Source organism: Bombus huntii, chromosome 8 (genome assembly GCF_024542735.1).
Source record: "Bombus huntii isolate Logan2020A chromosome 8, iyBomHunt1.1, whole genome shotgun sequence".
Classification (NCBI taxonomy): Eukaryota; Metazoa; Arthropoda; class Insecta; order Hymenoptera; family Apidae; genus Bombus; species Bombus huntii.
In genome coordinates, this window is record NC_066245.1 from 7,747,663 (window position 1) to 7,763,132 (window position 15,470).

A 15,470-nucleotide genomic window follows, 5' to 3' on the forward strand; every position below is an offset into this window, starting at 1 on the left:
CACTAATCTTCAAAGAACCTCCGAACAATGTGTCAACCATTTACAAGGCAAATTCTACGTTTTCCGAAAGCCTCGTAATTTTAATATCAGAATATATCAGAAGAAGATCGAGGTTTAGGATTTTCTGAATTTTTTGGAAATCATGCGATTGAACCTGATAGAACCGATCAACTTTTTCTTGTATTCTTGCCTGAATTTGGATTCTTTGCATCGAGTCAGACAAATCGATCATTTGATATTATTAACACGTCGATGTCGAATATTGCGAAGATTCTCGGCGACTGACACTAGATCGGACAATCACTTCGTTGATGGTCAATAGTAATATAAATAGTAAATAATATAATAGTAAAAATATATATAAATTAATGAAACGATCATATTCGTAAAATTTGTAATGTTTTGAATATTACAATAAAATATTACACGCATCATGAGGCTAATTTTAAAACAACAAAAAATATACTTCGCTATACCACGCATAAATGTTTAGAATCAAAGTGATATGATAAAAACAAACAAGTGTATATAATCGTATAAAGTGTATATAATATTTTAAGTCCTAATTAAGTTCACGATAAGAGTCATTAGTTTTTCCCGAAGCACATGCATGTTTTTAGTAATTACAAAAACAAACACTCTGATCCGTTTATTTTGGTTTGGTAGCTCTGGCATTAAACAATATTGTTCCTCCACTGTAACTGTATTTAACAATACGTCATACTGAGATAAGTACCCTGATGCAGCGGACAAAACACGTAAAATTGCCTTGTATTCAACGCGTCAACTGGACGAAGAAACAGCCCTTTTCTCAACCTTGTGTAATATCCGCAGAGTAAAATTTCCTTAGTTATTCAGTAACAGTTATACTACTGCAGAGTCTAATACTAACTGATTAGCGACGAGTGTTATTCATAGATACAAGTGAAATAAGTAAACACCGTAGATTTCATTTATCCCGCTGCGCTGTTAAATTTTCTGGAATTCACGCGGTTGGAAGGTTCATCGATGTTGGTAATTCCCGTTTCTCCGACCGCGTACTCTTTATCGATTCGAAGAACGTTCTATAACTCGAAGAAGAGGTGAACGCGCTGTCCTGGACGACTCGCGCGAATTCATAGTCCGCGAGGGAAACTCGCTGGCGGTGTTGTTTCGCATGTCATAAGTAGCGCGCGAGCTTGCGTGTCGTAAACCAGGCAGGGTCAATTAGCTTGGAACCGATGCCCGCGTTTCACCGAGTCTCGGCTCAGGACCTCGAGAACGTGCTTCGATCCGTAAAATGCTGTTTCGTGACGGTGCGGCGCGGCGGCGCGGCAAGAGCCGTCAGTATCTGCATCTTTACCCACGTTTCGCTGCAGATTTGAATCTAACCGGCCGAGTTTCTATTATTCACCTTCGAGGCTGGTATATCTGATATTCGCGTTCCTCTTACTTGAGAAGCCAGGACTTTTTCAACGGCCTGTTAATTAATTTTAATATCTGAACTGTGGATATAATAGTAAGTTGTAATGACTTGTAGGTAGGTAAATGTAAATGTTAGAAGATAGTTTAACGAGATAGTTAACGATCGACGAACTGAAATGTTTCGATGTTTTCTAAGATTTGTCGAGTCTCGTTCTTTATCGTGTCGCATCGTTTGGAGTAGATTGGGTCGTGCTATACCGGTAAATTATACGGAATCGCGTTAATACGATAATCGCGACCTATCAGAGAAATAAGATTAACGAGCTGCTTCGACATCACCGGTACATTTCCTGCATCGTATTAACGTCCAATCGTATGCAAATTGAAACGTGTGTTTTACGCATTGTTGCATATATTTTGATATGATCGGCTTAGGAATCGAGAGGCTTTTACAAAAAAGAGGAAAACCCTTCGTGCATGTCAACGGATCGTAACGTGAGATATACTTTCGATATGAAAACTGAAAGTACTAAACTTAAATAAAACTTCGCAGGGATATTACTGACAGACTAAATCGTTTTTCTTAATTTATATTGCGGCTGTCGTAAAATGAAGTTGCTACTATTTGTTAATTACGAAGCTTCACCTCGATACGAACAACAAAGATAATCTCGTGGGATTTTTACCGTACTATGGACAAGTTAGTTGTCAAGTTAACTCTTTTCAAACTAATGGATGTGGAAACCAGGATTGGTGATAACGTTACAAGTAACGACAGCTCTCCGAGTTTCGCAACTAATTTATTGATAAGCCGAGTATTGATTCGACGTGAACACGAAGCGGTCTGTTAGGTGTTCGTAGATTGATGCTTTGTACATGGTACTACTATCTCGTGCTATTTCTTACAACTTCGTAGCAAACTATTTGTTGACAATTCATAAAAAAAGTAATGCAAATATTATACAGTTCGAAATATTATTTTGTCATCCAACTAACAGTATAAATATATGTATAGTACTAGATCAACATTGACATATTCATAACTACCGGCCATTCGATAACGCGACACCAAAACAACAACGTTCGTTCAGTTGTCCACGCATCGATGTTATTTATTGTGTACTTAATAATTAACACGTTCGCCACCAGCATCATACATGTACACGATGTTAATTTAGATATAATTTTGAAGTGGGGAAATAACTAAAGAGGAGGAAAAAGATAATTCTCGAACATTCATTGTTTAGAATAAACATTGACATACTCTTTAAAACAGAATAATTTTTTAAAAATTGGATCAAACGAGTTGACTATTTTTGAGAAGTTAGAAGGATTTAATTTATTACATAACGCGTAACAAAAATTTTGGGAAAATTGCAGTTGACCGGTATCGCGAAAAAGATAGTAAAGGTCACTTTTTACAACCTTTTCATCTGATCCTGTAATGAAAATTTATAAACAACACGTTTCCTGGATATGTCAGTCATAAGCATGCTGAGAATTTCATCGAAAACGATTAACCTTGTTATCAGCTGCAAACAGTTAACACTGATGAAAATCCCAATTTTCTATGACTTTCGACCTATAACTCGTTCTTCGATACCTGTAACTTGTTTTTTTATCAACCGATTTCGATGAAAATTTTCACGTATATAATTAATACCAACATGGAATTAACGTCTACAAAGCGTACTATTTAAATTTTCATTATAGGTTCGGATAAAAAAGTTGAAAGTGACCTTTGCTACTTTTTTCGCGATTCCGACCAACTGGTATTTTTTATTTATTTTTTATTTTATTAAACATTTTTTATTGCACGTCATCTAGTAAATTAATATCCCTTAGATTTCTAAAAGAAGTTCGAGTCGCTTGGGCCAACTTTAAAAAGACTATCCTGTTTTAAAGAGCGTGACAATACTCGTGTTCCTAACTATGTATAAATAAAATACGATTTAAGGTAGACGTTTTGTTTCAATCTACCGTGGCAACGAATACGTTAAGAAAACACGAATGTAAATTTCATATATTATGATGAGCATTATGGTGACACTAACGCTGAACAAAAATCAATATTTTCAAAGTAACTTTATCAACCAGTTGTCCATCGTGTACGTTATATCGTTATCGACGCGTTACCAGTGATAAATGCCTCGTTATCAATATACGAGGCACATACAAACGCTATTCGATCGTCATCTGATTAGTAAAACGTTCACGCTGCTATTGACACGGTACAGAAGAGTATCCATGCTATGCTATTACCGTCAAGTGGATTTACTTCTATTAAAACACATCTAATCATGTGAATATTTCGACGAGAAATTAATGTCATTCAGAAATTAAATGAACGATGACGTTTTAAAATATCTGAAGCACTCTAATATCTGGAAATCGAATTAAAGTTTCCCCCGGTTAAAAGTATATTGCAATTACAGACCACGGATGAAAAACGTGATAAATCAGATTTCCTGTATTTTACAAAACAGAATTTTTTAATTCGATAGGTTGTCAGCCAATTGTACATTAAAATTAACTTTGCGTTTGAGACTAAATATGTATTTCTGACAGAATATTAATAATATTACGGTAATTATTTACAAAGCGGACAACATCATCGATTTCCGTCGTCCTGGCGTTAGTTTCCGTGATATTCGTAAAAGTTTCCATTTCGACGATAGCATGATTTTGATGATCGAATAATCGCTTTCTCTAATATCTTGGAAATAAAGGCTGAACTGCTTTCAATTTCGAATAACAACAACACAATATAAAGCTTAATACAAATTGCATCTGTTTTATTATTTAATTCCTTAGCTTATTTCACAGCAGCAAATAATTATCTATAGCAAACCTAACAAATTGATTTTTCTTTCCTGTATGAGTTGAAAATGATTATCGTAAATGGATTAGATTGGATTATATAAAAGTACGGGTGCCGTGAGATGTAGCCAGAATGAGGGCTAATCGTAACAAAAATCGAACTGAAGCTCTTTGAATATATTTCAAGATCATTGAAATTGGTGACATCGTCCGCGTCGTAAATAATTATCAACATTAGCAAATTAATATGAATAAACTTACACTAACCCAATAACTGAACTAATGTGATTTGTTTCTTACGAAACACAATGGATCTATTACCTGTTCTTAAAAGGTGAACATTTTCGAATCTCTCGGGTTAATTGCTTTTTCAACCATTTCACGTTGAAATATTCCAATTTAACCACCGAGCGACATATAAGACAGAAAATCAACAAAAACTTTATTATATTTTCTCCTGTAGTCTTTACTTGCAAAATACATACATACGAAGTAGAAGTCCGATTGCGAATGCGGTAAAAGCGACCATTCAATTCCCTTCACTTACCGTAAATAAACATAAGAACCGGGACAGGGGACAAGCACATCAGGCAAACAGTAACCACCCTGGTTCTGCAGACAACCTTCAGCCCTCGAAACACAAAGTCGCAGATGTTGTTCGCTTCGAGATTCGCGTCCTTCAATTGAAACACCACGGAACCGTAGGTGAGGTTCCTGTTCTCCATTGTGTTCTCCGGCACTTTGGCGCTGCTGGTGAAAAGCCGTCGCGACTCATCGCCTGAAAACTGAACATCAACAGAAACATTCACGTTAATTGCCTTCTAATTACCGTACTAGTTATCGTATACGTCGTTAACTAATTATATTAAGAGCTACTCTACGAGAAGCTATTTAACATGAATATCGAAGTTTGGCGAGTTATTAAGTTTCGAAGCTCGTCAAATGGAAAAGAATCGAAATGATTTGCGATGATTTCAGGTCGCAAAACGCAAACTCGAGCGTAGGACGATAGATAAGCCACAAGCTTCTAACTTGAAGCTGGAGGAAGTCAATGTCTGTGATCGTCGAATTATAGTAGAATTGATACACATATGTATATGTGGCGAATATCTAGAGGCTCTCTAGTTTACGCAGTTATTAGACTGATTCTAATTAATAGTCATTGTTCCATGATGAATGATATACATGTATAGAATATTTTATATACGGCAGTTTCAGCGTGTCGTTTGAATAATTAATCTGTGAAAAATATAGCTACAATGCTGACGAAACATTGAGGTAATGTTTCTATTGGACACGGCCTACGTTCGACAGCTTTGTGTAGTAGTAATTGCGTGTGAATGGTAAATATCGACCACTATATATATCCTGTTCGATACATAATTATTCCATATATATCCTGTTGCCTTTCTTCTCGGTTAAACAATTACACATTTACAATTGTAAATGATACAATTTGTAAATGTGACTCTTCCGACGAATAATCAAAATTCATGTGCCTCGTCTTCGTGATTATACGAGCTGAGCCGAGACTATCGATGCATTTTTGTTTGGAAAGAAGATATAAATGATAATTGCCATCGCCGTCGAAAAGGCCAAGTGGAAAGGTGATTTTAAAATATGAACACCGACCATTTCAACTTTGGTATGTCGTTCTCGTACACTTTGAAAAATAAACAGAGACACCAAGGTATGGCTCGTGGTTTCAAATATCCAGAGGTCAGAAAATATCTGTAGGGTCACCTTCTCGGTTCAGTTTACTCGAATGAGTCTGAATCTTAGGATGATCGCGCGAATTCGTGGCTGTAAAGCGGTCGTTTCGATCCAACCGGATAGACCGTCTGGAACTTGGCTGCTTTTTACGATCCAGCCATTTCTTTGATCCTCCCGGGAGGGGGATTGTTTCTACACATGACCACAGGGCAGTTCGTTGTATCATAAAGATTTTAAGCCGACACGATGGTGGATGCAAGGTCGCAGACTACGCGACAAGATGAAAAACACGCGACCGTATTTCATGATGAAATTGTCAAACGTATCAAACGTGTCATCGCTGGGCGTCAAACTCTAACCATATACATCGTCCTCGCTAACAAAATTCGATAACAGCGTTGACGACGCGTCGAAAAAAAAAAGTTTTAGACAATTGTGAACTAATCATCGCGTGGAGTATTTTATTCGAGTATACAGGCTCGGTCGATACTTTGTTCGACGAATACACCTCGAAAAAATAGAGGGAAATAATCCTAGAGCGTGTGAAAAATTCTGCGTTCGCGTAACGATGTTTCACCATGGTAAAACCTGGATGAAAAAATGTAAAATTTCGCTGAAAAAGTTTGTTTTGTTGGGATATGAGATACGAATAAAAATACCCTTCGGAAATGAATCCGTAGGATGCTTTCAAGGAATTGTAGTGTTGGCTTGTACTTTGCCTAACGAAATTTTCTTAAGAGGATACAAGAGGTTTTAAGGCTTTCAAGAACGAGGGTACTGGCTTATAGTGTACAAGGGGAAAACGCTTTTTGGTGGCGTCCCCTTTTGTTTTTGTTATCGAATATCCCGGATAATAAATGTTGAACTCTGCCTCTGTGTCAAAGGTGAATGAAAAATATCGTACCTGCGATACAGAGCTGCTGGCTCGTCTAGAGTCTTCGAAGGTATTTGGGCCATATCCTAGAGAGATCTGAACCGTACTTCCGCGAGATTTGGCGCTGCCCGAGTTTGCCTCCTTTTGCCGAGATGGAGATGAATTTCGATTCTCGTATACACCTGCGGAAACGTAAAAAACAAAATTTTTGTCACTGATACCACAAGTTTCTTTTAGATAAGAATTAAGTAACGGTCAAAGAAGCGTCATTGATATGTACATATACTTTCAAAATATTGTCTTAATATCTAGCGTATTGATATTAGGCTAGTCCATAAATTTATGGCTTTCACGAATGCAAGATTTTCAGTTTTTTCACAATCGTTTGATACGATTTAACGAACCATGTATTTTCTATCGTTATTTCCAACCTTTTCCCCTAACATGGTGAAGGTTTCTGTATTCTTTGCTTCAGCGATTCCGTTGGTTTTAACGCAAATGAATTTTTGAGTAGATTTCGCAATTTTACAATGTTGTGGGAGGAAGCTCCAGCTAAAGCATTTCGAGGAGAACGGGGAAGATGGTAATTCATCGAAGTAAAGTCCGATGAGTAAGGCGGATACTACAACAGAGCTTTCCATCCAGGATCTGGGAGAGCCATTTTTGTTAAATTTACGGCGTGACCTTTGGCGTTATTGCGATGAAATAATGTCTGTTGTCCAATAAATCTTTATATTTTATATTAACAACAAGAACATTTTTATATGCAACCAGAAAGTCGTGAGCTATTGTACGATCCATGATACATAGGAGATAGGCAAATATTATAATTTACGTTCAATACGAAGTGAAACGCGAATGAATTTATGGGCCATAGAATGATATGGTTGATTCTACAGAAGTGGGAATTATTTGGTAATAATTTCGTCCACATACTTTTTCATTTCCTCTGCGAATCGTAACAAGTTTCCGGTATGGCAGAGCACATACTGGTGTTGCTACAAAAGTTACCAGACAAATAAGTAACAAATAAAACATGTATGAGATTTTACTGGCATTTTTAAAATAATTATCTGCAGGGAACCGAGATTTCAATAAAAGTCTCGTATAATTAACTGTGTTTAAAACTTTTTACTTGAAAAAAAACCAATGTTTTTTCACGTTTTTACCGGAAAGAATTAGTGAAAAGATAGTTAGTTTTCTCAAGGATTATTTATAAAGTTTAAGCATCCAACATTTTACATCAATAGTAATTTGTGATCATGTAGATTTTTAGTGAACTAACTACCAGTCTTGACAATTGTTAAGTTAAACTTGAAAGTTAAAAGAGAAATAATTAGAACTAGCTTTCAATCTTTGCAATTGTCAGTTAAACGTAAACTCGAAGATCATTGCATTTTTAAAACCAATGAATAGTTATTCCTTAGATAAACAAACTAACGATCAATCTTATGTTCTTTATTGTAAACAGTGTATTTACAGAAACTATGGAGCAATCGGTATAAATCGGGTTCCGACAGAACAGTTTAAAAAACACGAACAATTTCGTTTTAAACGGTTCAACTCCTTTTATCCTCGACATTGGTCGCACGACAGAAACCAGTTATTAATTTTCTTTGTGAGCTTGTTCTTTCCATGCCAATAAATCGTACACGTTTTTATTTTACGATTGGCCAGAATTTATGGAAGTAGAGTTCCACGTAGTGTCTCAGAGATAATCAATAATAGCGCGTAATCTTTAACGCATCGATAATTCGCTGTTTCCTAAGGTTATTTCAAAGCAAATTACTTTTGCTCGATACATTATTTATTGCGTCGCCGGCAAGTACCATAGCTTTTTCTTATAAAGTTTTTCTCTCTAGCAAGGACGATAGAACGATTCAACGTAAGAGTTCCATTTCTTTTTTAATAACGAGCAATACGCATGAACGATACATATTTTGCCAAGGAGCCTGAAAACCAAGACTATAAAAGAAAGAAATGTATCGTTGCTAAATAATGAAAAAATTTATTTTCTTTAATTAGTTTGTTCTTTTAACCGACAGTATACGTATGTTTACCGAAAATAATACGCGATCGTAAACTTTTTAACAGCACCGATTCATAATGCCACATGATCAACAAAAATTAGGTCACTACGTTATTTCGTATTATTATTCCGTGTAACTATTTTCAGTGCTCATATCAAACTACACAAATCGTATCATAGTATTCATAGACCAACCATCTCAACGATGACTTTGTCTTCAGTTTCACACGATGCCTATTCGGTTCTAAACCGTGTTCCGTTGTCCTGGTGTGTTACGTACACATTTACAAGATTTGCTCAGCTAGATTAATGCGGTTGCGTGAAAAGCGACGAAGTGTCACGATGTTAACTCGCTCCTATCATTATCCATACTACACTCGGCTATAATAACTCCGACGATCAGATAGGATTATTAGCTTATCAAGAGATCCTATTTTTAGAGGAATGATCGTCCTGAGTGTTGCTCATCCTCGTCTTGATCCTCGATGTTAAATTTGTAATATCACTTGCATCAGTTTATATACTTGAAAATTTGATATCAATCCCTGTTAATCAACGTGTGATCAGATTCGCTTGTCTGTACTTCGATTACGACGCGGCGGAATCAACGATCTATGAAACTGCTCGGCAAAACGAATAAAATTTACGGCCCTCTTGAGATGTCGCGTCAAATTAGTGGGTAACGAGCATCGAATTGCCATAAGACTCCGGATACGGCGAGAACGTAATTCAATCACGTTTGCTGGAAAGCGTCATACGTCGATCTACAGCGAGAGAACTCGGCATCGAGAGGATTAACGTGATTAATTATTTCATCGAATGTAACGCCATATCGATGACGCCGTTGAAGCGTTATAACGGTTTTCGTTTCCATGGAGTGGTGAATATCGTGGATGAAACTGAATCCTATAACACTTGTTCTTGTTCGTAAATACAAGCAAAGCACATGCCGTATAGCTTTAGTATGGCCGTATTCGCGTACATTAAAAACGCAGCTGCGATGCTAACGATATTATGGTTGAACATTTAGAAGATTACAAAATCTCGTCGCTTTTATATGCTATTAAATTTTATTGGACTTTGTTTGTTCACATTTATTCGCGGAAGTTTTTGCACATTCTATAGAAGCTCTATATCCGTTGAAATAAATTATATCTTTATCAACATACGCGATAATAGCTATTTTGTAGGAAACTGTGTTTCTTCGCAAAAATATTCAACCTGAGACAAGAAGAGAGAAAATACAATTTCTATAGGCTTATTATTTCAAACCGTACATATCGTTATTTTGTGAGAAGCTTGTTTTATTGTACCTCTAAAGTAACTCTCAATTAGTCTTGACATAAAATATACTAACTTCGTGATAAAATTTTATTTCAATAAAAATAGTTTTACTATAAACTATACGAAGACTTCCGTCACTGATCTAACACTATCAACTTCAAAATTACGTAGAAATTATCATTGGATAGAGAAACCTAGTTATAAATAATTAGTTTTCACTTCCTATTTTAAGAGAGACAGAGAAAATTTCGTGTCCGATTTTCGGTATCCCATCGCCAATCGGATCAGCATTCTCTTTTAGCATTAGCATTCTAGCATTCTCTTAGAACAAACAAACTCTTACCTTGATCGGCAGAGGCCCTTCTCGGATCGTGCGCCACCATGCCCGCCTTTGCGGCTCTTCTGTCCTGCAAACCACTGAGGCTACCCCTCGGAGTTCTGTCGATCGTGTCAGAATCGATACCTCGCCGTGTGCTTCTCGTCTCTTCCTCATTAGCACCGATCGATCCTCTAGGCGCGTCGTTCATGCCAATGCTCCCTCGCGAGGATCTGTTCACCTCATATGGAATGATCGAGTTTCTTGGACTCTGATTCAAGCACTCCGAGGCTATGGAACCTCGCGGGCTTCTCTGCGGGCTACGATCGACCAGTTCCATGTTGGTCATGCTTCCACGGGGGCTTCTCGAAGAATTGGGTATCAAAGAGTGTCGAGGACTGCGAGAAGGAGGATTTCCATTTTCAGACATCAGGGACGTCCTTGAAGCGTTCAGAGGAATCAGACTGTTCCTCGGGCTTCTATTGTGAGTAACGTCCGGTACCAAGGAATTTCTGGGACTCAAAGGAGCTTCCGGAACCAAAGAATGTCGCGAACTGTATAACATGTCAGGTGCCAAGTTGGTATCTGGAACCAAACTGTTCCGAGGACTTCGAACTCCGTTACGGGAACTTCTGTAATAATCGTCCGGAACCAGGGAATTTCGCGGGCTGCGACTGATCTTCTGAGTGAACATGTTCCGCGTGTCGCCATATTGATCCCGCTCCAGCAGAGGCTTGTGGTGGATGGGCTGAAAGGTCAAGGGTATATCCTCGAAATTGATGAAAGCAAAAGGAAATCGTAAGAATATAATCAGCGTGGCGAATCTCTATGGGGGAATTTCGCTGATGCCAAGAAGTTCTAGGAGATTCGAGTGGAACACACACTACGATATAACCATGTTCTATTTTTCACCTCAATTTCGTTCACCTCAACCACGTTTTTAACCAATTAATCATTGCAAGGCGGGGGACAAGTATGACGTAGAACAAGATAGGTCGTTTGACAATTATTTCCAAAGATGGTTCGAGTATTGGCACACGTCGAGCTCGCTAAGAATAAATTTTTTCCACAACAAGTTTTGCGGATTTCTCTATAGTTTCGAAGCCATGCTCCGTCACATTTAAGTGTCGATACGCGTTACTCGTCGTGTGCCGGTATCGATTTAGATTTTCTACTTTCTCGTCTCCAATTCACCTATGCGAGGTACGTGAAATATTTACAGATCACTTCGTGTTTGAAGCTTCCGTATTGTGCGATACATCAGCTTGTCTTATCATTAGCACGCTCGTACGACTCGTACGAGTCTAATTGTTCACGCAAATTCACAGGATGCGAGGGGATAAATCTAAATAGATAGAATTGTCAATTATGAACAACCTCGATGTCGTTTCCCATTGATAAAGCAATATCGGGCACGATACTGCCCCGTGGAGAGCGTTGACGTTCCATAGTTCCTCGTAGACTCGTCGGTGGCAAATCGACAGGTTTATCGGTTGCCACGCTAGCGCGTCGTCCTCTTGGTCCGGCGATCGGCGACGTATGACCAAAATTCGTCATATTGCGCGATGCTCTAGAGCGTCGCGATGATGTGCTTCGATGCAACATCACAGAGGCATTTTCTCATCCCTGAAAAACGAAGGTAAAAAAATCTTTTTAATTCGATGACATTTAATTAAAGTAGTTTCTACTGATTCAATTTTTACTGATTGTTTTTCCAGCGACTGATTATAATTTCATTATTCCAGATTTGCAGGAATTATCTGTGTTGGAATTAAAAAGTTCGCAGAAAAGAGTCGTTATAATTTCTTCGTTTACAATTTCTCCGAATATTTTTCAACAAACTTTTTCAACTTTAATGCGATCGATAATTGACGATGTGACAAAATTTAATAGATGATATTGACGTGCGAAATTGAAACTTAGGAGAAACGACGGTTTACATAGCACGCTGTAACGCATATCGAGTCAAATATATTTCTTTTACTTCTTCAGATCGATCTTAATAAATATTTTCTGTATTGCTTATTCGCCAAGTCACGTTCGCTTTATTAAATTTTTCGATTAAACTTTACGAAGAAGTTTCATGTAAACAGAGAACTTCGTGTCTTTTTCGACTGATAGGCATAGTAAAGACCCATAATGTACTGGTAAACGAGACCATTTGACGAAATGTCGAGAAACGGAAAGCTAATCAACGTACTTTACTTCTTTTATCGAATATTTTTACTCGGTCAGCATGCGAAGTGTCCACGAACACGAAACGTACGATCCTCGGTATACGCTTAGCCTGGAAAAGATAATCAACAGTATGGAATCAATTTCCCGCAAGCTACAGAACACGCCAGGTACGTAATAAACCGGCTTTTATAAAGATGACCCAGATACGTACGCGTCGCGTTGCATCGCTCATCGGTTTCGATTCGCTGGCTCGTGATCGCGACGAATATTTCCATGAAATAGCGCGAGCAATAGGTAAGCGAGCAGTGATCCATTCGAACGATTAATCATAAACGTGACCGATCAACAGGAGGAAATAGGTCCTTTATCTAATAAAAGCTATCCTTCAACCATCAAACGAACTGTAATTGAATTTTCACGTTATTGAGTTCGTTGAATCACTTCCGTTTTACCAAACGTAGTCAATGATACGATAATGTACGGTTTGTAATTGGAAATTTAACACAATCGAGAATCGAGATATTGAAACGATAAATGAAACAGACGGTGGGAAAATAAAAAAATAATCTTCCTGTAGAAAAGTATGTAAATTTGATGTATACGATGAAACGCTAGAACAGCGTCTACCCTATACAAAGCGTATCATTGTAAATCCATAAAATTTCCATAAAAGATCGTGAATTAATTATTTTGACAACATTGGTGGTTAAATCTGATCAGATAAATTGAACTATTTCGATGCATTTTTTAAAGGTGGCAAACGCTAAAAGCTCTTTCAATCGATAAATATCAAAATTAATAAAAAAAACGATTTTCGTTTCTATTGAAAATCTTCCCTTGTTTATCTTTTCGACCCCTTAATTAATAAATTCCTGGTCCCTATAATATTATGTGAATTATAATTACGTATTCTAACTATCGAAAATAATATATTTTAAAAGTTCTTCGTGGACTCATAAACACGTCGGATCCTATAAATGTATTTCTTGAGACTAAATCTACTCAAAGTTACAAAGATATAAACATAAAGCGCTTTTTATTCGTTTTGCTTCTTCAGATTGGTATACTTGTTCACTTCGACAGATCTTACGAAGTCGTAATAAAGCGATACACCCGAGAGCGAAGCTTTTTATCCGAGAAAATTGCATTCCGTGCCAGTCATCGGATATTTAATAATCCGCCGCTGCTAGCATTAAGCTCGACAGAGGATACGTGGTCATTGGTAATTAATGTTCTCGACGCTTTTTTTCGAAGGGGAAACGGCAATAATTTATGTAAATCGAATGAATATTGCGTGCGGCCATTGCGTAATCGTCTAACTTTTCTTAAATATAATCGAAATGGCATCGTATTGCGAATATGAGAAAAGAAATGTGGAACAGCAATCCATTCGACAGCACGTGATTTACCGTAGAACTGCTTGAACGCGAATCGAAATACATAGAAAGCTTGTGGATTGAAGACAATTAAAAGACCTAAATGTTATTACAATATTTTCCGATTTTTAAGTGGAAGGATTGAACCTACTTTTAAGTGATTTGAAATTCTTTAAAAAAAATCTGAAGTAATCTTTCAAACTGTAAAATTTAATTTAAGTACTGTATCTACACATAAAATATTATAATCGTTTCGGGTCCAGGTGTCGAATAGTTACCTCTTGGCTGATTTCGATAGCCTTGAAATACGGTGTCAAGATCACCATTCCGATGAACTTTTTCTTATTTTTCGTATTGGAAAAAGTTATTCAGAATGCTGACCTTGACAAAATATTTCAAGAGTATCGAAATTTTGCAAATTACAAGTTAGTTGATCATCTTATTTGGCGTAAAATTGTAAAACTGTAAAGTTGTACAAAGGAAGTCTATAAGCACCGATTCGTAACTTACAAACTCTGTAATATTACGAGTTGATCAATAATTTCTCAAGGAGCGACAAACAAGGGAGAAAAATAGTACGTTTCTGTATGGACTGAAGCAACGTGTTTTTCACTTCGTTTCATACTGACCATCGTCGTTAACACATGAACGTGACTGGATTCACCGAATCGTTAGAACATCGTTTGTTTTATTGGCTGCTGCGAGCGGAACAAGTTCTCGAGCAATTTTTTGAGCCTGTTAACTAAGAATGAGGTATAGAATTAAGCGACTTCTTCGATCAATTAGCATTTTGCGATGGTGAAACTGTTTACCTGGGGTAAATAGAAAGAAAACTCTACTGAAATGTTTCTACGAAAACATGAAACTTTGAGTTCTGTTAGATTTTGATCAAACTTTTCGATGTAAAATTAATAAGCTTGGATCGAAGATAAATGGCTGAGGTTAATACGAAATCACATCGGCAACGTCGTTTCGTTACGCTGCAAATGATATACGCCAGACTTGGAAATATATTAATCGATTAAACACGATCGATTACTTTATCACTATATACACACATGTACGTTTTCCATATTCTTACATTCGTTCGCTCTACCGTCCTACTTCGTTAACGAAATACTGTGTCCGCAGGTAATAGTTTTACAAAGGTAACGATGATCACGATAAGAGGAAATAATGCACTTTTGCTGCTTTTCGTGTTCAACGTTGAGATTATTAAGAACATTCTGCGATATTAATCGTAAAATGGACGCTTGAAGTACTACCGAGGAATAAAGTATACAAAGAATGAAATATTGCCGGCAATAATAATTCAACTACTAAATGAAACAATGTAGGAATATTGTACACAGAAAGTATTACGGTTGAATGACGTGAACTGTTACCTGTTAATTGCAGCCGGGGCAGGAATGAAATTCATGCCGCTCGTGGTCGATACAATTACATTTTTGTGCAAGCCGTTCCCTAGTCGGAAAT

At 37.2% G+C, this 15,470-nt stretch overlaps 1 protein-coding gene across 1 annotated transcript in view; it reads right to left on the reverse strand.

The window, feature by feature from the left end:
* LOC126868882 (uncharacterized) overlaps positions 1-15,470 on the reverse strand; it is a 35,538-nt gene that overhangs the window by 12,078 nt on the left and 7,990 nt on the right. Inside the window, exons 2-5 of the mRNA XM_050624830.1 lie at positions 11,818-12,066; positions 10,468-11,188; positions 6,842-6,993; positions 4,772-5,009 (exon numbers count right to left, since the gene is read on the reverse strand). Of these exons, the coding sequence (XP_050480787.1) occupies positions 4,772-5,009; positions 6,842-6,993; positions 10,468-11,188; positions 11,818-12,045 (1,339 nt within the window). The 5' untranslated portion in view covers positions 12,046-12,066. The remainder of the gene's footprint in view (positions 1-4,771; positions 5,010-6,841; positions 6,994-10,467; positions 11,189-11,817; positions 12,067-15,470) is intronic.